Source organism: Hetaerina americana, unplaced genomic scaffold, assembly GCF_022747635.1.
Source record: "Hetaerina americana unplaced genomic scaffold, ioHetAmer1.1.p SCAF_1, whole genome shotgun sequence".
In the NCBI taxonomy this organism is placed as follows: domain Eukaryota; kingdom Metazoa; phylum Arthropoda; class Insecta; order Odonata; family Calopterygidae; genus Hetaerina; species Hetaerina americana.
This window is the reverse complement of record NW_027286069.1, coordinates 89,759,422-89,787,187: the sequence shown is the minus strand read 5'-3', so window position 1 is coordinate 89,787,187 and position 27,766 is coordinate 89,759,422. Positions and strand designations below refer to the sequence as shown.

The window sequence follows — 27,766 nt, the reverse complement described above, 5'->3', positions numbered from 1 at the left end:
CACAGCTTAACCTGAGCTGTATGATTTTTCAGGTTCAAGATCTTCCTGGTAACCCTTGACGGTACTGGGAAAGGAATTGGCCCCCCTACCCTGATGTGCTAATTACACATGCCATTGGGCTTAGTACAAGTTGAACTCAATTATCTCCTATCAAACTGACTTTCAGGCCGATAACTTTTTCAATGTTTTTAATTAGATATTTTGTTGATTGACTTTCATTTTCAGCCAAATATTTTGGTTGTGCGTGGAATAAGAATTTTTTAAGTTATTTTTGTTGTGAATAATTCAACCCAGTGTTGCATGATTAATTATATGTACTATACATTAAAAGCAATTCATCCTGGCTGATTGGAACACTTTCAAGAATGCTTCCCGATAGTCGATTTAGCTGAAATGTTTAGCTAAACAATTCCCAAATAAATTGTAAATGTGTAGAGTGCAGCAGGTGTTAGTTAAATCTCTCATGTTGTGTTGCTGCTAAACTCCTAAATGTTGGGCTAATGGGAATGTCACCCCTCCGGTATTAAATCTTTTCAATGCATTCATTATAAACCTTCCGATAAACTAGGAGTCGACAGACACTAAGCCACATGTGTTCATGTGTGTATGTCGACCTCATGTCAGTGAAGTACAAGTGTCATAAAGACATAGAAAATGGTTACCTTCAGTGCGAAAACCTTATGGAATCTTAAAAGAGAAGGTTGTCACACAGTATTTCTTTAAACTTGAAGTCATAGCTTCCTCTTCAGAACCCAGAAACATGGCAGCTGAAAGGTACTTTGGTCCACCTCCGACTGAGAAGATGATATGGAAAGCATATAGCAAGAAGAGAATAGAGGAAGCAGGTGTATTTATATGAGTAAAATGCTTTACTTTCGTGTGCCATCAAATGACCAAAGCTTGAGGAACATGAATGGATAATAAATCTCATGAAATATGAGATTACAGTTTCAAAAATAATTATTTTAATTGAATTAGTAAAATTAGAGATAGGTATGCGCATTGCTGACTTTTCTGGGACAGCATCATAGTGCAAGAGATTTATGAAGGAAATGGTGTGTGCATTTGCACCAAATTTATAATAGCACTAATACTGCCATTTGAATATGAAAGAATTTATAAACCACGAACTCATGACATCACCGAGAGGAAGAATGAAATGGCCGTCGATTTCTAGTGTTTTTTTTTCGGTTGAAAAAATCGTGGAAGATCATAAAATCTTTTTAAAATGTGAAATTAGTGATGTGCTAGATTAAAGTGAAGATTACATAGTGTTTGAGGAAAGTGACAACCCTAGTGAAAAAAACCATGGGAAAGATTTTGTTGCAGTGATGACACTTGTGGGATTCTACAATAAAATAATGTTGATATAGTTGCCAATTTTTTAATGTAAAAATTTAATTTTTTTCCATATTATGTGTTAACATTAAAATGCTTGAATTCTTTTCTGTCTGGTTCAAGATTTCTTTTGTAAATTCTAATCTAAAAAATCAAAGTGCATTTTATGGGCCTGGAAATATGCTTAAAAAAGCAATGAGAAAATCTCATTGCTTTTTCTCTTTTTCCCTTGCTCTTTGAAAAAATCTCATTGCACAGCAAGAACTCATTGCTGTTGTTTTTTTCAAAGACTCAAATGATTTACTACAACATAATTGTTGAAGGAAATCGGTGATATATTTTACTTAAATAATTTTATTTCATACTCAATGGGATCTTTGGGCTCTAATGCATCATACAAAGTTGTTACAAGTCAGTGGCTATCAATGGTTTACAAAATTCAAGGGGAAAATGTTCCACAGTGTTACTTGCATTGAAATTCCTGATAATCTGGATTTCACCTGGTCTGGGCATCTCCAATCTTTATGGTCTAGATCATAAAATGTGGACCATACTTTAAAAGCCATATTGAAGGGATGAATTTATTTTTCCTAAATTAATTATTACAACAATATAGTTTGGATTCAATAATTTCTTTGCTAAATTGCATCAAAGAGCACTGCTACAAAGGAAGAGTGTATTTACTTTATTTCATGAAATTTTCAGCACATTTGTTGTAGACAATTTTTTTAATAACTCTGCATTGCTCAGAAAAATAGCCTGGCATTTCTCTCATAAATTTAAGTATTTTCTCCTGGCATGCAATGGGTGAAACAATGCTGATCCCATAGTTTCATTACTCTGCATTTTTATTATGTATGTCATCTTTGATGATCCAGGAAATTTTTAATTCTTCTTAATAAGAATGGCTAAAATAATACAATGTAATTAACTACATAAGATTCCTGACACCCTGATAAAACTTAATGAAATAGAACCCTACCCCTCCCCTAAATGCTCTGCTTAATTAAATGATTACCATATTATTAAAATTCCCTCTGAATGAAGCCCTGGAAAAGAGAGAATTCTGTGAATGCTAATTTTTTTTTTTATTTAAAATTATTGAGTAACCAAGTTATGGATGTTGGACAGTGACTAAAATGCATATGAAGTATGTGGATATTTAATTCTTTTCTTATAATTTTAATAATTCTAATCATTTCTCATCCTCATTAAATGTATCTCTCTCAAAAATTAATGAAAAGTGCTTAGATTTTAATCAGGAATAAGACGTGAGAGTTGATTGAGTGATTGGAGATAAATCAAGTGCTACTGGAACCGGGCTTCAATGTCATTGATTTACTTTTAAAAAAAATTATCGCATTAATTATCTATATTATGGTGATACACAGTTGATAGGTTTGATTAGATGTCACCTGATACTAAATTTTACATTTATTCATGCAATCATTGCAGAGAGGTTCACTTCCTTTATACATGCCATCTGTGGTTTTCCAGGAGGTCTTGATTCACTTCAATTTAAAACACTGCTGAAAAATTCTCCTTTGGGGGCATTCTTCCACAGTTTTTATTCAAATTGTAAGGTTGTATGATAATATTGCCATTTTATATCGGTGGTGAAATGGTTTATGATGATTCACTATTATACTGCCATTTATTCTTACTGAGACTTAGGCAAGTATTCGATTGGGTCAGTTCGTTTTAATAGAAATTAAGGAGTTGGAAGGCCACTACTATTCTGGAATTTTGGGCTAATTTAAGTGTTTTGTTCCTTCAGGGCACACCTGCTGTATGGTGAGCGAAGGGGAAACACCACTCATACCGACAGAAATAATGCACCACAGTATGGAGCAAGTTTCGCAGTACTCCTTAGATGGTGGTGGTGGTTGGCCAGGTGGTGGCAGTGGGATGCCACCGATTGTTCAAGCTTCACTACGCCTCCTGGCATCTTCGCCATCTCTCCCCCCACCCCCTCAAGAGACCTTAGAATTAGAAAACAGTGATCATGTAGTAAGGTATGGAGTGTTTTTTCAAGTTTTTTGCTTTCTCAACTTCATTACTGGTATTTTCAATGATTTTTTTACTCTTTTTTTGTAAGCACTTATTTACCTAAGAATTCCTTTTGATTAAGTTTTTTTTTAATTCTCCTCTTCTTTTTTAAGCTACATTACATGGATTGGCTTGAAACAGAAATGATTTCTAGCTTTGGATAACCCCAAAATGTGTTTTCTTGATGTGCATTATAATGAATGGTTAATTCAACTATGTATGTACTCCTTAATGAGTGTAGAAGTCAAAAAACTAGTAATATTTTTTATAAAAGTATTGGGCACACTGCTCCATGCAGTAGTTACCTCCTCGGAAGAAGTCAAATGTTAATGGATAATTTTCGAACCTGCATTATTGGACTTCTTGGGGAAAGAGATTGACCAAACTTATTCTGTCCCCAACCTTGTAAAAGGGGCAAGTCATGGTATGCGAGGAAAGTGCAAGCAGAACGTATTTTTAAACATTTCAAATACAATAAGAAATTCCACTGTCAGCCTGTAGTAACTTGATGGCTCTTACTTTCATCATGTAACTTTTTTTTATCAATCTGGATGTCATCTTTGAACTGAATTGTATTCCTTTATGGTCACTTTCCTCTCGTCTTCTGATACCTAGAATATAGTCCTAATATTGAATAATGGCTGTGAAATAGCACCATTCCTCTACTCTTTATATCATACATACCTATTACCTATCCAAAAAAGTCTAATTTCATTCATGTAGAGCTGTATGGCCTTTATAATGCACCACCTGAATGAATGAAGTTGAAAGTGAACCCTAAGCAATTGACAATCAAGTATCGCTCAAGCCTAATCGCTGGAAAGTGTTATTAAGAGTTAAATTATAATAAGGTATTTCATTTACTTGGAATATAACTAAGGAGAAAATTATGTAGTTTCCATTTGCTACCTGTCGGGAAGCGATTGTTTTAGGATTATTTGTCAAAAAATTGAGTAAAAATATGTTCTGTAAATTTTTATTAGAGTCAACCTTGAAGAATTTTGGTACTGTTGCACCCCATTTCTTTAACAGCTACACTTGTTAAGTTGAGGAACTCTATGATAAAATGGTTTTTAAGCTTTAAGTGTGCCAATATTTATGAACCTTCTGCAAGTTTTGTTAAGGTCTTCTCATGAACAAGAGTTGCTGGTGGGATCCAGTTCGGCCAAGCTATTTTGTTTTGAATTATGTCACATTTTCTAAAGTCATCAGTGTGGCCCTTGAATTTGTTTGAATGATTTTTGTTTACAAGAGTGTTGCCTGATGGCTTTGTTGACTCGGTAATGCTTTCTCTCCCGATCGAGTGAAATGCACCATTGTTGGAGGAGGACTATAGGAGGAGACAAAAGTAATTTAATACTGAAGTATAGATAGGTTTAATAGACATTTATTGTTGAAGAAGCAGTTAAATTTAGCCCAGGCAAATGGAACAGTTGAGGATTACCAACAAAAAGATGGAAATAAGACAAGATGACTACCTATGAGAGGAGATATAATGTACAAAGGCTCATGTTATAAAATACTGATAATAAGATAGCTGGTAGAAAGGAATCCTGATAGCCCTTGCTTATTGTCTGTTAGTCATAATGACAGCCAAATTCAGCTCCAATATTCAATTTACATTGTGTTGTGTCACTTCATGGAAAAATTACCTAAAGCCAACTCCTTAAACTTGATGAAAACTAAGCTTAAGCTGTTTGTAATTATGCTGTACGCACACCTCTTTGTAATTTGTCTGGAAAATCATACATTAAACTGATAAAATGGGAAAATTTATCAAACTTTTATAAGTATTAAAAGGTGCTTTTAAGAAACCCAGCATATCAGTGACCTGACTACTAGGTGTAATGTGCATGAAACAATGGTGAAATCATCATTTAATGCAAATGCATGAGTAGGGCATTATATTGCTTCACAAATTTAAAAATTGCAGTTCTGTGGATAAATGTTTCTGTTTCTGTAGAACTCTGGTGATTTGTGTCTACTTTGAATATGGTTGAAATTGTAAGGAAAATTTTCACTTTAATTCACCTCTCATAATTTAACATCAGAGACAGAGTATTATAGGTGGAGGACAGGAGTTCTAAGCTTTTTAAGTCATTCCTTACAACAATATTGTAAGCATTGTGGCAATCCTTTCTTATCTGTGAATGGCAGGTTTGTAAGTTTTCATTATTAAATTGACTTACTAAGAGATAGTGATTAAACAATTGCATAATCAATGTATTGGAAGCTTTATGTTTGCAGTTCATGCCATAGTCTCAACTGCTTCATGTCTACATGCTGTCATGTCATGCCATATTTCATGTTCCATTTGTACAACTCTGTCACCTCATGTGTGATGACGTACACTCTGTCTGGCAATGGATATAAAATGTGTTCTTTAGTTAGAATTAGAGTGAATGAATTTATTATGTGTAAGAATGCAGTTAGCTATGCACCTTAAGACCATAACATTTTAGTATCAAAATCTGTGTGTAATTTTAAGGCATACACCAGTTATTTCATTGTAATAATAAAGAACCTATTGTTTTCTATGGTTTCTGGCTCAACTTTGTGGAAGTTCATGTTCATTAAATGAATATTTATGAATGAAATGTATATTTCCACTGTTATTTATTTACATACAACTAGTGTCAACGATTAGGCATCATCATCAGGTACCTGATGATGATGGCTAAGTGTTGAAACTAGTAATACCAAAGTAAAGAAAAGTGAAAAAATACATTGTTTTCCTCATTTAATGAACCAATTGCTTATTGACGGTTAAACAATGTTTCTGAGTAACCTATGCCTTATGAAGCAAGATATGCCAACATAGAATATAACATGTGTTTTTGTTTGCTTAGTGATTTTCAAGAAGGTATTCGACAGAGTTCAGATGGCAAAATTGATGAGCAAATTACAGGAAACAGTCATGGAGACTGGAGTGAATAGCAACTTTTTCAAAACCTCTATAAGACTTGGAAATATACTGGTAAGGGTATAGGATAAGGGACAGAGTTGTCCATAATCACCTGTGTATGCTAATATAAAATCAGTTTATGGAAAGAGAAGCTTAAGAAGTACTGAAGGTTGGAATGAAAATAGGTGGGTAACTGGTAAAGCCAAATTTGTGAATTATGCAAGTTTCTGGTTAGCCAGTCTGCAAAAGGAATTGCAATAATTGCTGTCAACATTATAGAATCAATGTGAGATATGCGTATTTAGAATAAATTATGAGATGGTTAAATTAATGTGGATTCTAAAGGCTAAGAACTAGGTAAGCAAATGAAAGGAGAGCATACCTTTGACCTAGTAAAAATGATTCAGTGAAGAAGTATATTCAGGAGAGAAAGAGTCACTAGTGGGGCCCTTAAGTATGGAAACTGTAACCAATAATTGAGGAAATATGATAATTGTAGATAGGAAGCTTATAAGCCATGGTAATAGAGAAGAATTAAGAAAATGAAAATGGGTGGAACAAAAAATGGAAGAAAAGTGCTTGGAATGGTGAGGTAATCAATAATGTAATTGGAAGACTTTGAAAGAAGAAAAGTAAAAGTGGATTCAGGAGATATCAAGAGGTAGTAGAAGACCCTGCTATAGGGAAGAATTTTGAGTAGGCAAGGAAGGGAAAGATAGGGCGTTTTGTATGGCAATAAGGTAGCTAGTATGTGGAGATGAAAAATGGCTTATTTCAATGTTAGTGCAATTGTTCTTAGGCGTGGAAAAAGAAATAAAACAATGTTCATTTGTTCATCGGAAACCTTCCTTGACTGATAGAGTACTGCTAATAATACTGGATGCATTTGTGTCCATTTCATTTAGTTCTTAACATTACAAACATAGCATTTAAATAAATTCATTCAATGAAAATAGTACTTTCTATTTTTTCAGTATGAGTGGAGGAGAGAACTAAGGAGACTGGTTGCTAAAAAAAAATTCTGGATCCAACCTCTGTAAAGAACCAACCTTTAAAAGTGTATTTAACTTTATTTCTTCTTCTATTTACTTTAAAAAATGACCCATTTGTGTCCGAAATGCAATGATGAAGTTCTCTTTTTTTACAGGTTAGTTGCAGCCATGTTTAGGGTTAGTGAAGTGGAGCGGCAAGCTTATGAAGGGAACTTAGGGCACTTACTAAGCCCGGAAGTTAGCTGTACACTTCTTTGGTTTTTTAGAAGATGGGCTCTTTCATACCTTCTTCCCAATGAGACATTCTATTCAGAGGTCAGTAATTGTATCATTGATAAGAATTAATGACAACCTAACCATTTTTTATGCTCTGGAAGTTTATTTTTATTAATGTTGTGGAAAGTCATTGTTTCGTGATTAATTATTAAATTGGATATTTTATTAACAATTTATAATGATTTATTTAGCTTATATACAATATTGCAAGACAGAAAACCCAAAAAGTCCTTTTTAGGGTTTGTTTTTCAGGTGGTGCATTTGGTAATTTTCAGATCATCAAATTTTAATGATGCAGTGGCATTTATGTATTGATTTGATGGTTTTTGTTTTAGATAAGTATGACCCTTGTGAATGCATTTGGAAGAGACACAGAAGCAGCCTCATGGACTGTCTCCTTCATATTATCAAAAGTTCAGTCTAATCTTCAATTCTGTGGATCTGAGCCAGGGATCATTAAGGATACTACACTCCTGTTGTCTGCACTGGTTGAAACCAAAGACAAGTATGTTTTTTTTGTATTAATTCCTGTATCAGTGTTTCATATTATCTAAAGAAGTGGTCTGTGATGTGTGAAGAGTACGTTTAAGTAAGATAAATTCAAGTGTGTTTTTGGGATAACTCACTATTCCTAGTAGAGGAAAAGAGTTTCTAATAGTAATTTCGTGTTAGTAATGCAATATGTGAAAATACATTTTTTGCAAAAGTTTCTTCCCCTTTACATTATCATTGTTGTGAGATTATAATTACATGGCTAATTGCATTTAGTGTGCAAGTTCTTTATGTCCGATGATGTTCCTTGTGCTTCATAGATTTTAAAATTGGACTGAAATACCAATCACCAATTGGAAATGCCAGTTTCCTATTAGAGAAAGTTAATTCCCTCTTTTCTTGTCTAATTTCTGCCCTGCTTACGTTTATTATTTATGTGCTCTATCATCACTTTATGTATATTCCATAAATTTCAACGAAACTAATGGTATTTCTGCATAATTCTCATAATCGTTTATAGATCTTGAAAGGGCTTTTAATAGCATTCTCTAATGTTACCACTTTGTAATTACTATCATTCACTTAATGTGATCACATTACAAAATGATTTTTGGAGCTCCAGTTATTTCATTTCTAGTTGCATGGTTTTTCAGCTGCATCTGGGGAGATAATATCACTGGCAGTTTACGTATACCCATTTGCATTAATTCAGAAAAATTGAGAGTCAATTAATCAAGAATTTCAAGCTATTTCTAAAGAAAAGTTTGTTGTTCCAATATTTTTGTCCACAAAAAATGAGCCATTTTTTTGGTGCAATGGTCTAAATAGAATAGCAACTGCTAAGTTTTCCTTCCATTGAAGTCTTACATACATCCTTATGTTTCCCATGTTCATTTTAGAGGCACTTATGTTCTTAAGTGCGAAGGGCTATGGAATATTTTAGCAAAAATGGCTCGCTTGGATGAATCAGAGTGGGCAATCCCGCAGTCGGCCAAAAGAGGAATCTATCGTGCACTGGTCCTTGCTGGTGCTGCTGCAGAGAGTGAACAAGCACGCTCCGATTATTGGGGACAGGTTGGAATGATTATCTTCTTTCTGTTCACATGTTATCATAGTTTTTTCATATGCCAAAATTACTTAAGTCAAAGTATAAAACTTTGGTGAATGTCTTCTCATTCTTGCAGTTGCTTAGACCTCTCCAGGAGAAATTTAAGAGGCTTATATGTCAGGAAAATTTTTCTAGAATTTTTCACCAGGAAAAAATAAGGGCAGAATTTATTAATCTCCTCGAATCCTTCATTGGTAAGAATTTTATAAATTTTCATCCTTTATAGTGCATGCAAAAATGTCTTCTTTATTGTCCATTTATTGGCAGTTTCAGAAAAAATTTAGTGGTATTAGTTTTTATGGGAGGCGACCGTCAGCTAAGGTCATTTGTGCCATTAGGGATGGATGGGGAAAGGAAGGGTGGAGAGAAACCCGGCGTCGGCATTAGCCTACCCTTGTCGAAAGGTGCCAAGGGGTCCGTAGTTTAACGTCCCATACGATGGGAGGTCGAATTCACTGATAGTGCTCTCCACAAAGCACTGAAAAATATTTTTCTCCAGGATTTGAACCCCGTCCCTCTTGGTGAGGAGCCTGTACGTTAGCCACCAGACCATCTCGATCCCCAGGAAATGAAAGAAAGAAAGAAAATCTTCGTAAGCATAAAGTGAACTTAAATTTCAATGTATAAATAAATAGAAGTGGGATGGTTTCTTCATGAAAATTCCTGATATGTATAAGATTCAGCTTTTGGTGTGAGATTTGTTTGACCTACTTGTGGACTTCAGCAGCTGAATGCCAGAAATGGAAGCTGATGCCTTATAATCCCGCAGAGTCCTTAGCAATGTATTTCCCTGTACTTTCTCAGTATTGCACAACAGGAGCAATATGTATTTGCCAATTGATTAAATAATTAATACCTTTTAATGAGAGTTAGTTTTTGTGAAGAAAACATGGACCCAGGCTCATTAGTTAATTGGTATATGAAGATCAACTCCATACTACTCCTCTCCCTCTGTGGTGAATAGCACCATTTAGTCAAGTGAGGGACTCCGTTCCTCTTCTTTTGCCGAATGTGATTTACTAAATTGTGTGCACATTGATTTAAATAATGTGCACAAAGATGAGTGTATGCTAATTAAGGGAAATGATCCCTTAGTCAAAAATATCACCTTTTGTCATTTATTTATTTATTTAGTAAAAATTGTGCACATACAGCAGGATTGCCAATTTATAGTGACACGTATAACAGCAACATATAAGGACACAAACATACAAACATCAACAAGACTAAAATTAGCAGTTATTAGAGATAAATTTTCATAGAAATAACAAAAACAGTGAAAGAAAGGAACAAAACCGGGATGTGGTAGTGAAAGGAGAGATTGTGCTAGTTCTTTCGAGAGAGATGTGTCAGAGAAAGGTTTATAAATGTGTTGGCTGGGAGTGAGAGGGGGTCAATGCTTTCGGGAAGGGAATTCAGTAAAGCGGGGAGACGAAAGAAAAGGGAATGTTTGGTGAGGGACAATCTGGGAACGGGTTGGTGGAATAAAGAGTGATCGCGGGTAACTTTAATAATAGTAATTACAATTGTCACTGTAAAACATTTAGTGTGTGGCCTTATCATGAATTGTGCGTTGTGATATGATATGAATTCAAGGCATAACATAACGTTCTGACCAAAGATGGTTAAAGTATGACTGCTAAGTTTTTTTAAGCCCTGTTCAGCCTATTAAGAGGAAAATTGAAGGACTAAAACAAAGCTTTTTACAGTTTAAAATGACTTAATATTAATGGCTTCTCTTGTATTTTTTAAGAATTGTTTTTTGTTTAAATACATTAGATTTTTTCACATGAAATACTTTATTTGTAAAGAAATGATTATAAGCTATTTGGTAGATTGTGATTGATTCAACGATTAAGTACTGCTACTCCTACAAGCTCTACCTAATATGCCACTGAAGACCTTTAACCATTTACATATTACAATAATCCGTTTTTTAACTTGACATACTTTCTTTCTTGGATTACAGTCATTGCTGAGTGCATAAGAAAATCATTGGACTATGTATGGGATGAAAAGCAATTTAAACAAAACAAGTGATGTTGCTTCTGAGAAGGATGGAGGTTAAGTTAAGCATTAGAATACTTAGGCAAAAACTAGAGCTGATAGAACCGTTTATGTATCTTGGATGAGTTTTGAATGGAGATGGTCATAGTAGTCAGGCAGTAGAAAGGGAATTGATTTTGGAGAATTGCACATAGAGTAAGGAGTTATTAGCAGGAACATTGAGTGAGGGCATTATTATATGGAGCATGATTTTGTACGTTATGGAAGCAGCTGTTAAAGCAAGATGATAGGTCTACATAAAGGTGAGACTTTTGAGATGTGTGTGTGGAGCAGAAAGGAAAAGATAAAATGACAAAAAGGGAAACGAACAAAGTACTAAACATAGTGAGGGAGGGGAGAAGATTTTTGGGAGAAATTCAAAGAAGGCAGGAAAAGTGAATGCAGAGTATTTTGTTGGGAAAGGAATGTTGAAGATTTCATAGAAGGGAGAATGTTAGGAAGGCAAGGCTAGGAAAGGGAAAAGGATAGCCATGTTGGAAAGAAAACTTACAGAAACAGAGAACAAACACAAAAAGGAGGGTTGAAAGTGTGGAATACAAGAGCAGTTTAATGTACTTCGTGGGTAGATTTTATCTTTTTGATAAAACTAAGAAATTTAAGGATGAACAGTCTTTGTCTATCCAAAACCTACCTGAATGGTAGACTGCGAATAATAATAATATTTTCTTACTCCATTTCATCGAAAATGTATAGTAAAAACTCAAATTGTGCAAAATATATATGCATGGTTGATTCATTTTATGTTTGGTAATCATTTTGTATGCATGTAGCTGAAATTCCAATGGTTAAACTCTTTCAAACCTTTAAATTTTTCGCAGGAGTAGCTCAGGGAAGTCAAGCGTCTACAGCAAACTCCCTGTTTCAATTTCTGGCTCCAATTTTGGGTGAACTTCCAGCTCTGCTTGCTCTCACTCACAACTACTCCCAATTAGTTCAAGTGATTTTGGAGTGCTACTGTGAAGCCTTGAAGCATATGCTCTACCATCTCTCACAGGTATTTGAAATCAATTGAATATATATAATAATGCCAGGTCTGTCACTGACTCTTCAACTCCAGCCTACCTTACATTCACCCTCTCTTTATAAAATAAAATGTTTGTCAATAGCCATTAGCTTTTTGGGCAAGGTCATCTTAAGTAAGCATCACATTTCTTGTGCATTTCAGGAATTTGTTCAGCAAACTGTGGATTATCTGGGCAAATGAAGGGGAGAAATAATGTGATACAATGTATAGTCTGTTTATTTTTTTCTATCAATGTTGTTCTATGCATTTTATTTCCTCTTGTCTTTGGCATGTTAATGAACTTGTAAATCCTTTTCATTGGCTTCACCATGGATTTTAGCAGCAATGGCATCATTGTATTCGAAAACCTGCAGCCCCGTGGCAACTTAGCATATTTTAACCCTTTAGTACAACCAGTGAAATGGAAACTTCTCTGCCAGTTCCCGCATATGTAGCTTGCAAATTATACTACCTTGATCAAAAATTTCCCGGAATTTATTCAGAAAATTAAAAATACAAGTTTATTCATCTAAATCTATATTGTCCCCTTCAAAGTAATCCCCATCGACTGCAACACACTTATGCCAGCGCTTGATCCAATCCTCGAAACATTTTTTATATTCGGTTTTCGGTATGTCCATCAGTGCTTCCTGCGATTTTTCCATTACTTCCTCTCGGCTGCTAAAACGCGTTCCCCGTAATGGTTTTTTAACTCGATTGAACAGAAAGAAGTCACAGGGAGCCAAATCAGGTGAATTCGGTGGCTGTTGGATGGTATTTGTTGCATTTTTCGTCAAAAAATTACGAATAATGATAGCACTGTGCGACGGTGCGTTATCATTGGTGCAAAATCCACGAGTTTTCTGCCCACATTTCTGGTCTCTTTCGGCGAATTGCTTCACGCAAACGTCTCATAACGCCCAAATAATACTCTTTGTTTACTGTCTGGCCTTCTGGCAAAAATTCATGATGCACTACACCGTTGTAATCCATGAAAACCGTCAGCATTGCCTTCTTTTTTGACTGAAAACGACGTGGTTTTTTTGGTCTCGGCTCATTTGGTGAACGCCATTCACTTGCCTGATGTCTGGATTGCGTGTCGTACTCATAAACCCACGTCTCGTCTCCAGTAATGATCCTTTTGATGAATGTGGGATCGGATTCAGCCTCGCAAATCATGTCTTTTGCGACGTCAACACGGTCTCTTTTTTGCATGAAATTGAGGTCTTTTGGCACCAGCTTTGCTGCTACACGACGGAAACCCAAATCATTAACCACAATGTCTTGGGCGGATCCATAGGCAATGTTCAAGTCCTCCGCTATTTCTCTGATGGTTAATTTGCGGTTATTGACCAACATTTCTTTTACTTTATCAATTTTTTCACCGACTTTCGATGTCGATGGTCTGCCACTGCGTTCATCATCTTCGATTGACTCACGACCACTTCTGAACCGCTCGTGCCACTGGTAAACGACCGTTTTTTTTAGAGAATCGTTGCCGAAACACTTTTCCACCATTTCCAACGTCCGTGCGCCACTAAATCCGTTTTTTACGCAAAATTTAATACAAGTTCGTTGTTGCAAATTTAAATCCATTTCTGCAATTGTAAAAAATCGCCAACACACACAGAGATAGATGTACTCTTGGCTACGTAACTTTTGCAAATGTCAAGTTATGACACTAAGATTTAAAGGGAATATCAACAACAGATGTACCAATTTAACAAAAAAAACAGAACTCAAATCGGAACGATGGGAGCGCCACACGGTGGTTATTCCGGGAACTTTTTGATCAAGGTAGTATATCTCTCTCTCTCTGTTGGGGTAGAGGTGCCATCTGTGAATTGGGTTATGAAATTCCTGTTTTTGGGACTGCCTCCCCCAGACCTGGGTTAACGGTTAACCTTCCATTGATTCCACTATTCCCAACCTCAACCATCATCATCCTTTTCCTCTCGACTTTTTCCAACTGTAGCACAAATAATACACTCATTCCAATATTGTTATTATGATGCACCTTTGATTCCCAGCCATTGCCTGTGATAGAATCTGTATCACTTTCACCAATTCACTGATTTATTTTCATGTCCTTTTGATAAATTTACTGCAGCTTAATTTTAAATTAAGTTGTGGTTGAATCTACCATGGCCTACATCTTACTATGTAAACCACTAGGATAGGTATCATTTTTAAAAATTTTTAGTTAATTTTGAACCTATGCATTTTTAAGACCAATTTTCTTAGTATTTGAATTTTTAAAAATATTAGGTTTTGTTGAAATCAGAACCTCTGATCGTCATAGTAATTACCTTTTTCACATCTATAGCTCTTACTTTTTTATCATAAGGTTATTGTTTAATAGGTTATTTATCTGGCATTTTAGAAAAGGCTTTTAACACATTAGCTCTGGCCCTGATAACTGAAATATGTCTGGGTTTCCCCCTTTGGCTGCCTTGTCACATCCCACTGTCTCTTAGACAGTACCTGTATAAAATTTCTCATAATGATTTACAGCAAACTTAGTATAAGCAAAAACAAATTTTTTGTTGCTCTAGGGTTTTCTTATTACTAAGAGAATTAAAGTGTGAGTAAATTAAAGGTAGAAAAAATGTATTAGCATATAAGAGATCAGTTTTTAGCTTAAAAATTGTGATGGAAATTGATTTTGCTGTAAAAGTTAATTTATTATACAATTAACTCCCATAAATAGTTACAGTAAAATGCATTAGCATTGGTTAAAAAATTATATTTATGCTAATAACTGCTCATACTGTATTCATAAATATTTGGTGCAGTGTAGTGATTTCTCTACCTTCCCGGAATCTTATGTCTCCATGCTTAAAAATTTGGTAAAAATTGTTTTTGAGTGATGCACATCTGTGCTCATTCTCTGGAAAGCTTGTATTCATTATTATGGTGTGGTAAATTGCAGATAGATACTCAGAGGATGTATGAGTGGTGTCTACAACTGATCAGGACATATGCTGGATGTAGTCTTGGAAGAAGAACAATTGAAGCATCTGCTGAGGAAGAGACATACCAGGACATACTACTTCTTATGGAACTCCTGACAAATTTACTCTTTAATGGATTCATAGAACTTGTATCAACGGGTATGCCATTCAGTTTTTAATTTAGTCATTTATCGTGATTTAAACTTTAGAATGCCAACATCAATGTGATGCTGGCAAACTTTTCCCAACAAGTTTCCCCGCGTTGATCCCTAAGGATACTTTTTTTCTAATGCTAAAAATGTGATCAACAATGGAATAATTCATATTTTATGTGTTGTTCCCTTTTTTTTTTTGTACCCCAGGTTTTATGTAGATGTATATTGTCCTCAGGTTGATCTAAATTATGAAATTGTACTCGTATTCAAAAAGTGACATTTATTTTGTTGTAGTTTTTACTTTTTTTTATCAGCCCTTTTTTTGAAATCTTTTATATAATCATTGAAGCGCTATGGAATGTGCATGATAAGGAAGCTTTTGCTAATGGACATTTTCATCGCTTCTCAGAATAGCATTTGAATTTTTTCCGGTGTCAGCAGTGTAGGTCTGTTGCACTCACAACAGAAATGTGTAGTCCTTGACACATTTGACCACCTCATTTGGAGAGATGTATCCTAAATATGGAGATGGAGTGTGGGGGACCTTATTCCATCTTATAGTCATTCAAACAGGAAAATGTAATGTCATAATTTGTGTGAAGGACTGTCTTGTGCATGAACTTGTGCATGTATGCTATTGTGTGCAATTTTCATGATTTATTTGCAACATTTAATGCTAGTCAAGATAAGAAGGAATACTAACAAAGAAGACAGTTACATGCTGAATAGAACCAGAAAATGCAATCAACAAAAGAATTAAACTGACCAATCAAGAGTGTTTCAGATCGAATAAGACATTTTATGAGATGGGCAAAATCCTGCATCAAATTCTAGCCTAAAAACACCAACTGTAGTATCCTTTCACTCTTGGTTGCTTGAAAAGGACCCATCAAGACATTAGAAGTTACAAGCATTCTCTCTTTTCATGCCATGCCTTATGAAAGAACTGTTCACCCTCTAGCACAAATTACAATCTAATCCACGTTGAACAAAACAGTTGGTCTTTAGTTATTATCATGATTTTAGTGACCCAAGTCCATGGGATGTCTCATCAATTCAATTTTGAAGCATAATATTTATAAATTTCTTAAAGAAACAGTATGATATAGGTGCAAACATCACCTTTTATGGTTAAGAGATTTTCACATACGGAGCAGCAGGAATAAGTTTGTTCTCATATTTTCAGAGAATATTGGCTGTGAAAAAAAAATTGAATATTTAATGTTGCATAGAAATTGTCACATTTGGGGCCATATAAATATTGACATGCATATTTAATCCTACACAAAAGCCTGTTAAATATTCTGTAAGACTTAATGTTTATTGCTTTTATGATGGTAATTAGTTTAGGCTGAACAAATGTCCTTACTTAAACCAGAAACAGATGTTCCCATGAGCATTCTCTGAGCAATTGCAGGGGAGATGCAAAGGTAAGAAGAGGAAAGTAACAGAGTAAGGAAAGTAAGGCGTTAAATTGAGCATTATAAAATAATGTGTCATATGTAATAAATTTTATGGTGTGCTCTCTGCTCCCAAGTTCAAAGGAAAGAAAGTGTTGGGAGAACAGGAGCAAAAATATTTGTAGTGATTATTAGAGTGGTTATGTAGGGGTACGTAAATTTCAAAGAGAATGTAATTTCATTTAGAATGCATGGTGGGTTTAATAAATTTGTGGAAAATACAGTCGATCAAGATTGATTTTAAATCTGTGAGCCTTCATGTTGACCTTTATCTGTATACCAGTCCTACATTGATCGTTTTCATATTTGACAGATGCAATGTTAGAAGCTGGTGTTCCTCAAGTGTCGCAAGCAGATGTCATTTTGCTGGGTCTCTCTACTCTGATGCCATTTGTCTCTCCTGAGTTGCTCTGCTTCCCATCGTTATGTTCCCGTTACTTCAGTGTAATTACATTTGCATGTGAAATATTCCCGGGCAAGATGAGCTCTCTGCCCCGTTCCCTCTCCCAGCCCCTCCTGGCATCCATACAACTCGGACTAGGAGGCTCTTACGGCACAGAAGCAGTGTCTCTTTGCTGTGACTTCATTCAAGTAAGTTCTTAAATTCATGCTGTAATAATTTTTTTACTCTCTTTTGAATCAAATTTTCAAACATTTGAGCAATAAAATTTGCAAGAGTTGTAATGTCTCCATAAATTTTACGCTTGAATGGTGACAAAGGAATAAAAAAAATGTTGTACAATTAATTTTCATATATATCTGACAGGTAGTCAACTAAAGCAGGGTTGATAGTCATAAGAATCATATGGTGGAAAAAAGGGCTACATCCCTCGCATAAATTATTAACTATTACTGTCTTTAAAATCATGTTCATGTCCAGATTACATATTTAACATATATTGAGCATTTCATTTTTTTGTGATTGAGCTATTTTTAATAAAAAACAAGTTAAAACTTTTTCTGGCATCCTTTTGCCTTTATCTACTATATCAAACTCCTTCAGTTACTATTCATTTAGTCTTGATGTTCGCACTGCCAGTTGTGAATAAAGTCAGCATAAATAAACAGTGGATCTGAAATATTACAAAAATATTAAAAAATTCCCATTTTGTTTCCCTCGTTCATTATTTTTAGCATCAGTCACTTTTGTATTATTTTACAATTTTTCATCTCCACTTAGGTCTTAGGAAGCCATGTTTTGACCAGTCATCTTAATGGAGCCCCAATTTATGAAGATTTAAGAGCATTCCTAAAGGTAAGAGCATTCCTAAGAATGGTCATTTTATATATTTTGAATGTATTGGAATTGGAATAAGTGATTTCAAGTTTCAAATCCTCTTATTTAATAGATAGTTGTAAGTAGGTACTTAAATATTTCCTTCGTCCATCATTAATAAACTCTTTAGGTGTAAGATTGCATACATTTGGAGAGCCCTTTATCGCATTAATTAAGTGGAACAAATAATGTAAAACTTATCCTTTAGCTCTTTCAAAGACTACACTTTTGAACACTATTTATCTCAACAGTAATACGGAATGAAGCAAATACTTTCCCTGGTTATGGAAAATATTTTTGGTACACTTCCCTTCACAGATGATGAAATGTTAACTCTCTTTGATTTTACTTATGGTTTACTTCCTTATTTTTACTTTTGTGATCTGAAGATCCATGCAGAGGGGTAGGATTTCCTGAATTCATACCAAAAACAAAATAAAATGGGGCCATTCCACCTTGGCAAGAGTCACACAAAACAAATTTGTGTGCCGATTTATGAATATATAAAGAACTAAAATGGTTGTCAATAAAGGAATGCTGCCAAGGACTATTGTTACTGCCAGTAGGGAGTTTACAAGCGTTAACTAGTAACCTATTGATTTTTTCATTAAAGTTTTTACTGTCTTCAGGTTGAGGTTAATTTTGAAGCTGAACCCATTGAAAACCATTATTCATTTCTTATTGAAGGAAATAGTTAGGGTTGTAACTCTGAATCCCCATCATGAACATTCCGTTCCATTATTTTTAGTCAATCATTGCTTATTAATTCAAAAAGTATTAATATTCATTTTGATATGAATGAGTAATATACCTTAATTGTGTGCAAAAAATATGCTCTTAAAGAGTATTGTAACAAGTAAAATGTGCATAAAATTCACCTTGTTCATATTTGCATTTAGTGACATAGATTTGCAGTATGTGCATTGCCAAATTATATTTGACAGTAGCTGCAATATATGCATGCATGTGTATATAGTGTACATTTTTTTTTAAATATCATTTTTGTGTAGCAAAAGTAATTATGAAGTACATTGGGGAACTTGAAATGATGAAACATGAGTATCTCATAAAATGCAATTAGTAAACAAAAATATTCAAATCAGCAAGCCTATCCAATGCCAACTTTTCTAGGATGAACTTAAGGCACTGTATTTTAACACGGTTAATTTTATATCCATGGCTTCATTATTTTGAAAGTCAACTTTTGTAAGTTGGTGGGAAGAAAATGTTTTCAAAACCCATAAAGCCATTTCCCCAAACACCTTAATTAAATGTTCTACAAAACCGTATATTAATTTAAGAGGTAGATGTTAGTAATTATTGCTTGGTAATTAGTTCATTGGACAATTATTGCATCACTCTCCGATTTAGTGGAATTGGTTGTTTCTCAATGCGAATGATTTTTCCGCTCTGAAATTGTTGCATTGAAATGTGTATTAGGGGATGACTCAGTTAAGAGTTACTGGTTGCGGCATCTCCCGCAGTATCTTGGAAATTGGTGTTGTTTTTGTTGTACATTGCTTGTGTAGTAAGATGTTTCACTTCACAAAAATTAATATTTTAAGGAGGCTCCTCTTTATTTCAAGTAACTTTTAATTTTTTTCATAATTGCTTTCAGTTATTTATGAGCTCAATTCTAACACAGCAGTTCAACTCGGATCTCATACCTAATGCAAGTGCTGCCATGTATGTTCTCATATGCTGCTATCAGGTAAAAATAAATTTTAACTCATTTTAATGTAGGCAATACTGAACTGTATTTTCAATGTCATGGATGCAGTTTTTAAATTAATTCTGATTGTGCTTCATTTTGTAATAATTTTATGTTTAATCAGGTGTGGATACTATTGTATGTGTAAGGTATGCAGCCCTCATGAAGATAGAAAAAAATGTTTTATTTAGGGAAATAACTTTCTTTTAAATATTCCAATGGGGCAATTAATATGAAGTGTATTTTTTTGTTACTAAATATTAAATGTTTTTTTTTTAGATTCTAAGTAATTTAAGAATTGAAATTCATGAAAACTTCATTATTTTTTCAGATATCTAAATGTGTATCTAATATTCCATTTGATACCATGATACAATATTTACTGTTTAGCTTTAAGGGGATCAGGTTTATGCTGTAAACATTGTAATAGCTTCCTCCTCTAAGGTTTTAGGTTCCAGAACTAGTAGTGTTTGGATTTTTCAGTAGCATCCCACTCACTATTTGGGGTATCATGCAGAGAGCACTTTTCTTCCAAATGATCTAGAAGTTAGGTGGGAAGAAGGGTCTATCTAGTCTCAATCTCGGCCCAATATAAATGTTTTATTATTATTACATATCCCTAATGGCACAAATGATCTTAGGTGTCGATTGCCTCTCTTAATTACTACCACTAGTGGCATTCTTTCTCTTTCCTACATTTCCTAGCATAATTTGTAACTTTCTTCATGATTATTTAACTAAGGATAATAATAAGGGAATCTGCAGAAAGAATTTAGTTAAAAAGTGTGATACATAATGTTAACTGATTTGAGTTAAATTTTTTTTTGGTGTTATGCTGCATGGTCATGCCCCATTTTTCACTCACAAAAACAATGTATCCACCCCTGTGTTTAATGACATTTGAACTGTATGCATATGTCTTTATTCTCTAAAGGCATGGTTTAGTGTCTTATATGTATTGAACAAAAGTGATGATAAGAAAGGATGTTGTTACTGTCTAAAATCTATGTGTTTTCAGAATTCATCATTTTGGGTGAATTTGGCCATTGTTTATGATTTAGAAGTGAATATTTATAATAAAGTAACTCACATGAGTTGAATTCTGTCATTGTCTGCCTGCCTCATGCAAGCAAGCTGTGAATTAATTACTGGGAGATTCACAATTCAAAGGAAATAATTGTTAGGATAAGATATGGGCTATGGTTATTTGATTCTTTGGCTGTGAGAGTTTTGTAATGCATGCTTGATTTTCATGTAATTTGAATGCACTTCATGATATACCATAATCCAAGAATAATTCTTGGCCCTTATTTCATTGTATTGTATTTATTGATTTTGAACAATTGACCCTTTGCAGGATGATTATCAGCATATGGTGCAAGATCTTATTAACTCACAAACTGATCCTTCCATAGCACAACGTTTGGCAAGAGCTTTCAACGATTTGACTACAGGATTAGTTTTAAACACAGAACGGCAAAATCGACTTAAATTCAAAGATAATTTTGAAAAGTTCATTACAAATGTACATGGATTTTTGCTTGTAAAGTAAACATTGGTAAAAAGTAGGACTGTATAAATGTAATTTGCCTTTTGCTTCTTGTTTTGCCATTTATACAAAAATTATGTGGAAACTAAATCATGTTGCATATATTATTGCATTAGTTGTTAGTTGGTTTTTTTGATGTTCAAATTTTCCAAGCACATAGAGTATTGGTTTGCAATCGATGATTACTGTTTGTTTATATTGTGTTGTTTTTAAAATGTCCAAGCAGTTGATAAAAATATCCACTGTTATCTTTTCTACAAACATTGTCAAATCAAGTTTTTACCAATATTGAGATTATAATAACGTTACCTTACAGAGTATGACAAAATGGTATTTAATACTAACTGAACAAAGAATAATGGCCTGTATCCATTCTGCTTGCTTGTGTAGTTTTTAATGAACTATTTTAGTGAAATAATGGACTAGCTGTAAGATCACAGATTTGCCTATTAGAAATTGTCAATTTGAATCTCCTTTCATACAAGAAACAGGTCTTTCTCTCAGATTTGATATATTTTTTCAAAATCGATAAAATAATTTTCTACCCAACATTTATAAATTTAATGGGTGATCAGCGATTCCTCATCGATCAATATTAAATAGCCAAAACAAGTTGAGAAGTTAGGATGATTGGCAAGGATAAGTCCGTGGATGCAGAGAAACTTGATCAAAACTTCAATAAAAAGTATTTGAAGCTCCATGCTGTTCATCATTTGTTCTTGCCTTGTTGTGAAAAATTATTAAAATGCATGACTAACGCAATGTTTTTTCTTGGCAATAAACGTAAAATCAATTTCTTTATTCTGCTTATTGTAGAGGAATTATAAACAATCAGGTAATAGTTTTTATAATATTAATATTTTCAAGCACTTTGTTAATCCAAAGTTCTTTCAGTTACTTCACAATGGGAGGATTTTTCCAGGCTTTATTGTAATCAATGCCAAAAGTTCAATTATGCAGCAATGCACTGTTAATGCTTAATTTATATTGATCCCATAATCTCTGCATTAGCAAGGAAGATTGTGTCCCACAAAACCTACAAGTTTGCCTTGGTTCATTGTGTATTATACATGTATATCAAGAATCCATTAAAGCTGTGGTTAAATATTTTTTAAAGCCATTGATCAAAAATCAGTCCCGAGTATAAAATCAGACCAAGATCAATACCAGTTGACAATCGTATAAAATTGATTGTTAAACCAATTTAATACTTCATTGTGACATGTCCAAGGTTTCTGTCCTACTAGTTACCATCATTGTCTAGTTCCACATGCTATTATGAATAAGAATTTGAAGCCAAACTGAAAAGCCTTAATACAATGACTCGAATCAGGTATGTTTTTCATGTCATTTGAAACTCATTAAGAGAAAATATCATTCGCAAGTATGTTGAAGACATACTCTCCAACACCATGATTTCATTTGTATTTGCAGTATTACTGTCTTATCATATGTTCATGTCCAGACTACATCTTTGACATTATTTAGAATTTCATTTTTTGTGATATGAGCTATTTTTAATAAAAAATATGTTAAAAATTTTCTGGCATTTTTTGTTCCTGAAAATGTTATGGACAATGATGATGATTACTGTTTCACACTTACTTTAACTTACTGTTACTCACTTCCTGTCGTCTGACTTACCATTAATGTTTCATCTCAACTCATGAGGTTGATATTTGCAGCTAAAAGTTGCTGATGCTATAGAACTTGTTTGAGTTCAGTGGTATATGGTGATGTTTGCACCGTGTCTCATAGAAGTAGCCAAGATAATGACTCTAATAACTGTCTCTGCTTCATTTTATTAGTCAAAAGTGTTTAGTTCATGAATTAACAGAATTTTTTCAGAGAAAGATTACATTTTATTAAAATGGCAAGAGAATCAAATTTTGGGAACATCAAATGCAAAAGGGGGATCGGGATGGTGAGGTGGCTAATGTGCTGGTTTCCCTCCCAAAGGGCCAGGGTTCGAATCTTGGTAGGGGCAGATATTTTTCAGTGGTATCCTGATCCCTACTTGGGGTGCGTTGTGTAGGGTGTGTTTTTTAAAGGTGCATGTGATACCTACAAAAATGTGGTTATTGTAATTTAAAAGATTCAAGTAAAGTGCAAACTTTTACAAATAATTTGTAATGGAAGAGAGGAAGTTGAATTTCCAAATTTCAGTATTCTCGGAAAAAAGGAAGCAATTTCAAGAAGCATTGTATTTTGCATGAAGTAGATAAGCAGGTCTTTCAAGGAAGGATTATTTCTTGCGAACAGAATTATGGATAATAAAAACAAACTTAAAGAGATAGAAAAGTGGAGTGCATACTAGTGGTAAGGAACTGGATATCAAAACATTCTTAAGTCAATGTGAGACTTATGAGGTGCAATATCAAAACTTGAACACAATTAAAAGAAATGTCAACTCAACACATCCAAAAAAGATGAAATAATTATTAGCACCACTAACTCATTCACAGGATTTTTAATTATGTCCGATATTCTTCATTGATATGATCAACTGCTATTTCTGTGATTTGTGAATAGCTTGTTTTTGGCTTGATGCTCTCTCACTGTGAAAGCAACCTCTATTCTCTCTTTCTTCATTGTTTGAGGCCTTCTCAGCAATTTTCTTTGCCCTAAAAGTTACTTAATGTCTGAACGCATTCTGGAGGCTGTAAATTGATTACTTTTAGGATGCACTCCACCAGCCACTATAAATTATTTTTACATGGATAATATGTAGGCCAACCAGGTGGTTCTCATTGGAATTTCAGTAAGTCCAAACATCCGCTGAAATGCCATTTTCTCCAGGTGTTTACCCATAAATGCTAAATGCTCCCCAAATGTTCCAATTTGACAAAATTTAAAGGGGAAATCTTATATTTTGTTGAAAAATCAATGTCTAACATAATAACCATGAAATAATCAAATTAAATTCATTTTTTACGTCCCTGAAAATTGACCATCTCAGCAGATGATGACTGGAGATAACCCAAAAATGCTAATTTCCAACAAGAGGGACAAATGGCCCCACACTTCCTTTGGAAATACCATTGCAATGCTATACTGATTGTTAGTAGGCCCTTATATATGCCAAGCAAATGCAGGGACTCCAGGAAACTTATTTTTCATAATTCTTAATGATTTATCCATAAAACACCTTGTTTATTAAATGAATTCCATTTCTTAATATTAAATTGTAAAAACAGAAACTGTTTTTGATAAGGAATTTAGCCTTGAGAAGATATTATCGAGATGACAAATGCATTGAAAAAATAGATTGGCTGCCTTTCTTAAATAGTCACTTCATTGAGCTTCCACTCATTGACAATTAATATCTTGTTCCACTTGTATTTTCTTTACTCTCCTCAACACACATTATGTTTAACCATTCAAATATTCACATAAACTATTATCGTGAACAGCCAAATTAATTTGTTTTGATAAATATTTGGACAAATTAACAGAAAATTTATATCATAAAGGCTGTAGATTTGTATCCCCTCAAAGATACTTATTCAATCGAGGACTCTTTTTAACATGTTGACTTTATGGTTATAGATTCACTTCATAAAGCATTTTATACTGAAACTTGAGTAGTTGAATACCAGAACATCTTATTGGTGCTATGTCAATATGATGAAATCATGGAGTACATGTAACAATCAGGGGGAATTCATAAGGTCTGAACTTCCCCAGACCATAAATGTATGTATATCGAAAGAAATTATGCTACTAAATAATCAATGCTTTATGCACCTTAACTGTCCAATACATCCTCTATACTTTTCCATGTTTCTGATTTCTCAGCAAGAACTTATTGTTTTTGACCAGGTCTGCTCATCATGTGCATGATGTAGGGTAAAAGCATCATCAGTAGTAACCAGTTATTGAATGAAGCTGGGACATGAGGTTGAAGTTTATTACTGAAACTGGTCAAAAATATGCTACAGTCACATTTGCTCTGATTCTTTCAAGAGGGAGGCCAATTCTCAACTTTCACTCTTAATATGTATTTCAAAATAAGTTTTCTCCCATAAAGACAATAAAATCTCATAAATCCTTGGGACCAAGCATGAGCGGTATTTTTGTAAATCCAAAAAGCCTTGCATTGGGCACCAGTCCAGGGGCAAGCATGAAAATATACACAGTGAGGTTAAAGATGCAGCATTGAAATTTATTTCCATACCTTCTTATAAAGGGTATAAGTGTGCGATGTATTTAAAAATTAGTCCCAAGTCAAGGTTTATTTGAAGATCCAGGAGAGGGAAATGGGTTGCAGTTCTTGATATTCCATCAAGATAAATATATGCAATAAGATGAGCTTAAGGAGAGCTAAGCAAACCCAGAAAAAGAAATTATCTATGCCTCCAACATGAATATCCAAGGTTTTATAAATATATTTTCTGGGGATTAAGAAAAAACACTGACAGTATTTGTAGATCAAAAGTAACATATCAATAAATGGTAAATCAGGGTAGATATTTCCCCAGTGCCAGGTATTTCAGCCCTTCATAGCTGAAGGGCTGAAAGGAGATAACTCAACAGTAACTTTTAACGGAGTCTTCCGCCAAGTGTATGCATTACAATGTATCAATTTTAGTGTAAAAATCATTTCCCTTGAAACTTTTCAGAGTTAGAGAGGATGCCAGTGATTAGCTAGCTATACCACTCAGCTGGACATCAAGGGATCTGCGTTCTAATCCCAGTCAAGGCAAATGATTTTTACACCCATCATATGAAGGCCTACCAGGAAACTAGGAAGTAAAATTTGTTGACCAAATGACCTGATGATGACGTTCAATGTCGAAACCTGGGTCATGTTTTTAAAATAAAGGGTGTGGAATTACAAAGTCAATTATTTCATTACATTTCAAACTTGGAAGTGTTCTGCACCCCTTGAAGGAGCCAGCATAGATTTATAAAGTTGAATATTGAAGTTGAAATGTTATTTTCAAGGTATAGCATACCTTTTCATTCCTTTCATGATTCTCAGATGGTATATGAATTGCATTTTCAGAATTTTCCATGTATTGCCAAAAGAAGTTCTATTACCTTTCCTATAACAAAAAATAAACTACACCTTAATCTCTAGGCAGTTAAATGCATAACATGTTAAGTGAAAAATTGGCTACACTTGATTCCAAAATTTAAGGTTCTATCTTTTCTATTTCTATCTCTTGACACTGGGACTTTATTTGGGTTCAATAGATTTTTCATTTCATTGAAAGGGATGATGTTAAGGGCCAAACCAGCTCAGTCCCCGAACCTAAATTTTTCTAGTTAATCATGAATCAGTTTTCCAACTACTGCATCACTTTGAAACAAAAAGAGTCTGCTACTTACGATTGGTACAGGCATGAAGACCACAGTCTGGAAATTTCATAGTATTTTACTCTAGCATGTGTTGTCAGGGGTAGTTCAGCAAGTCAATAAAAATAATATCAGGTAAGTGGAGAAAAATAATTTGTACGCACCATTTTTGCAATGACCAGCCATATAACAATGTTTCCACAATGATTTATCCATCTCTGTTTCTTTGGCCATGGAGTTAGTATTTCATACAGGATAATGCAGAAAATCATAATATCCAATTTGGAAGCATACACACTTTGATAAAGTACTAAGTACAATGCAAGTGCTAATTGGCAATTTGACATGCATTTTTTGGTCAAATGAATTCCTTTCAATTTTCAGAATTAAGGATTTGATTTTCAATGAAAATAAGTTTCTTACTAATGTAGTAAGGTATGAGCGCACAAATCCACAAAACTCAAATAACTAGTAATTGTCACATATATTATGGGACATAATGTATTACTCATTTATAAAATATAGTGTCTGTCAGTTTATGTTACCCAAGCATCCGGGAACTGTTCTGTATGTTCTTCTGCACTTAGTTTCCTTGTCTAGATCATCTACCATTAAATAATTGAAGGCATACATTATTATGATGAATTGACAGGTATCTAAACAGTGAAAGTAAATGCAAATAAAGTCAGCACCTGTCACTAAAATCTTTCTTCCCAGGAATGACTAAATGAAACCGATCACCTTGCTGCACCTACCTTATTTCATATACAGTGAGCTCCATTAATTGTGGTGAATCTAGGTTTTATTCACATTTTAGTAACTTTCTTCAATGGGTGCTTCATTTTTGAAAAAAATATGCATAAAAGGAATATACATATTTATTCAGAATGTTTTTTTCCAAATTACATCAATGTTTTACATCAGAGCATTAAGCTGCAGGCAAATGAATGAAAGAGAATATGTAAGAATCAATACAATCACAAACAGATTTTCTCTTATTGATTTTTAATTAACTTAATTTTTCAAATAGCAACTAACAGATGAATGGAGAAAGTTTTGAGTCAGCGATAATATTTTTTATATTGGTCGCTGTTCCACAAACTGAAAGAACTTTATGCCTACATAAAATA

General features: G+C 34.0%; 1 protein-coding gene across 1 annotated transcript in view; it reads left to right on the top strand.

Annotated features, from left to right (window-relative positions):
- Positions 1 to 22,876, top strand: part of LOC139694356 (exportin-4-like) — a 43,521-nt gene extending 20,645 nt beyond the window's left edge. The window contains exons 13-23 of the mRNA XM_071592862.1: positions 3,116 to 3,353; positions 7,440 to 7,599; positions 7,896 to 8,065; positions 8,952 to 9,126; positions 9,237 to 9,354; positions 12,046 to 12,221; positions 15,163 to 15,343; positions 17,113 to 17,390; positions 17,980 to 18,054; positions 19,694 to 19,786; positions 21,144 to 22,876. Coding sequence (XP_071448963.1) covers positions 3,116 to 3,353; positions 7,440 to 7,599; positions 7,896 to 8,065; positions 8,952 to 9,126; positions 9,237 to 9,354; positions 12,046 to 12,221; positions 15,163 to 15,343; positions 17,113 to 17,390; positions 17,980 to 18,054; positions 19,694 to 19,786; positions 21,144 to 21,338 — 1,859 coding nt within the window. The 3' untranslated portion in view covers positions 21,339 to 22,876. The remainder of the gene's footprint in view (positions 1 to 3,115; positions 3,354 to 7,439; positions 7,600 to 7,895; positions 8,066 to 8,951; positions 9,127 to 9,236; positions 9,355 to 12,045; positions 12,222 to 15,162; positions 15,344 to 17,112; positions 17,391 to 17,979; positions 18,055 to 19,693; positions 19,787 to 21,143) is intronic.
- Positions 22,877 to 27,766: the final 4,890 nt, after the last annotated feature.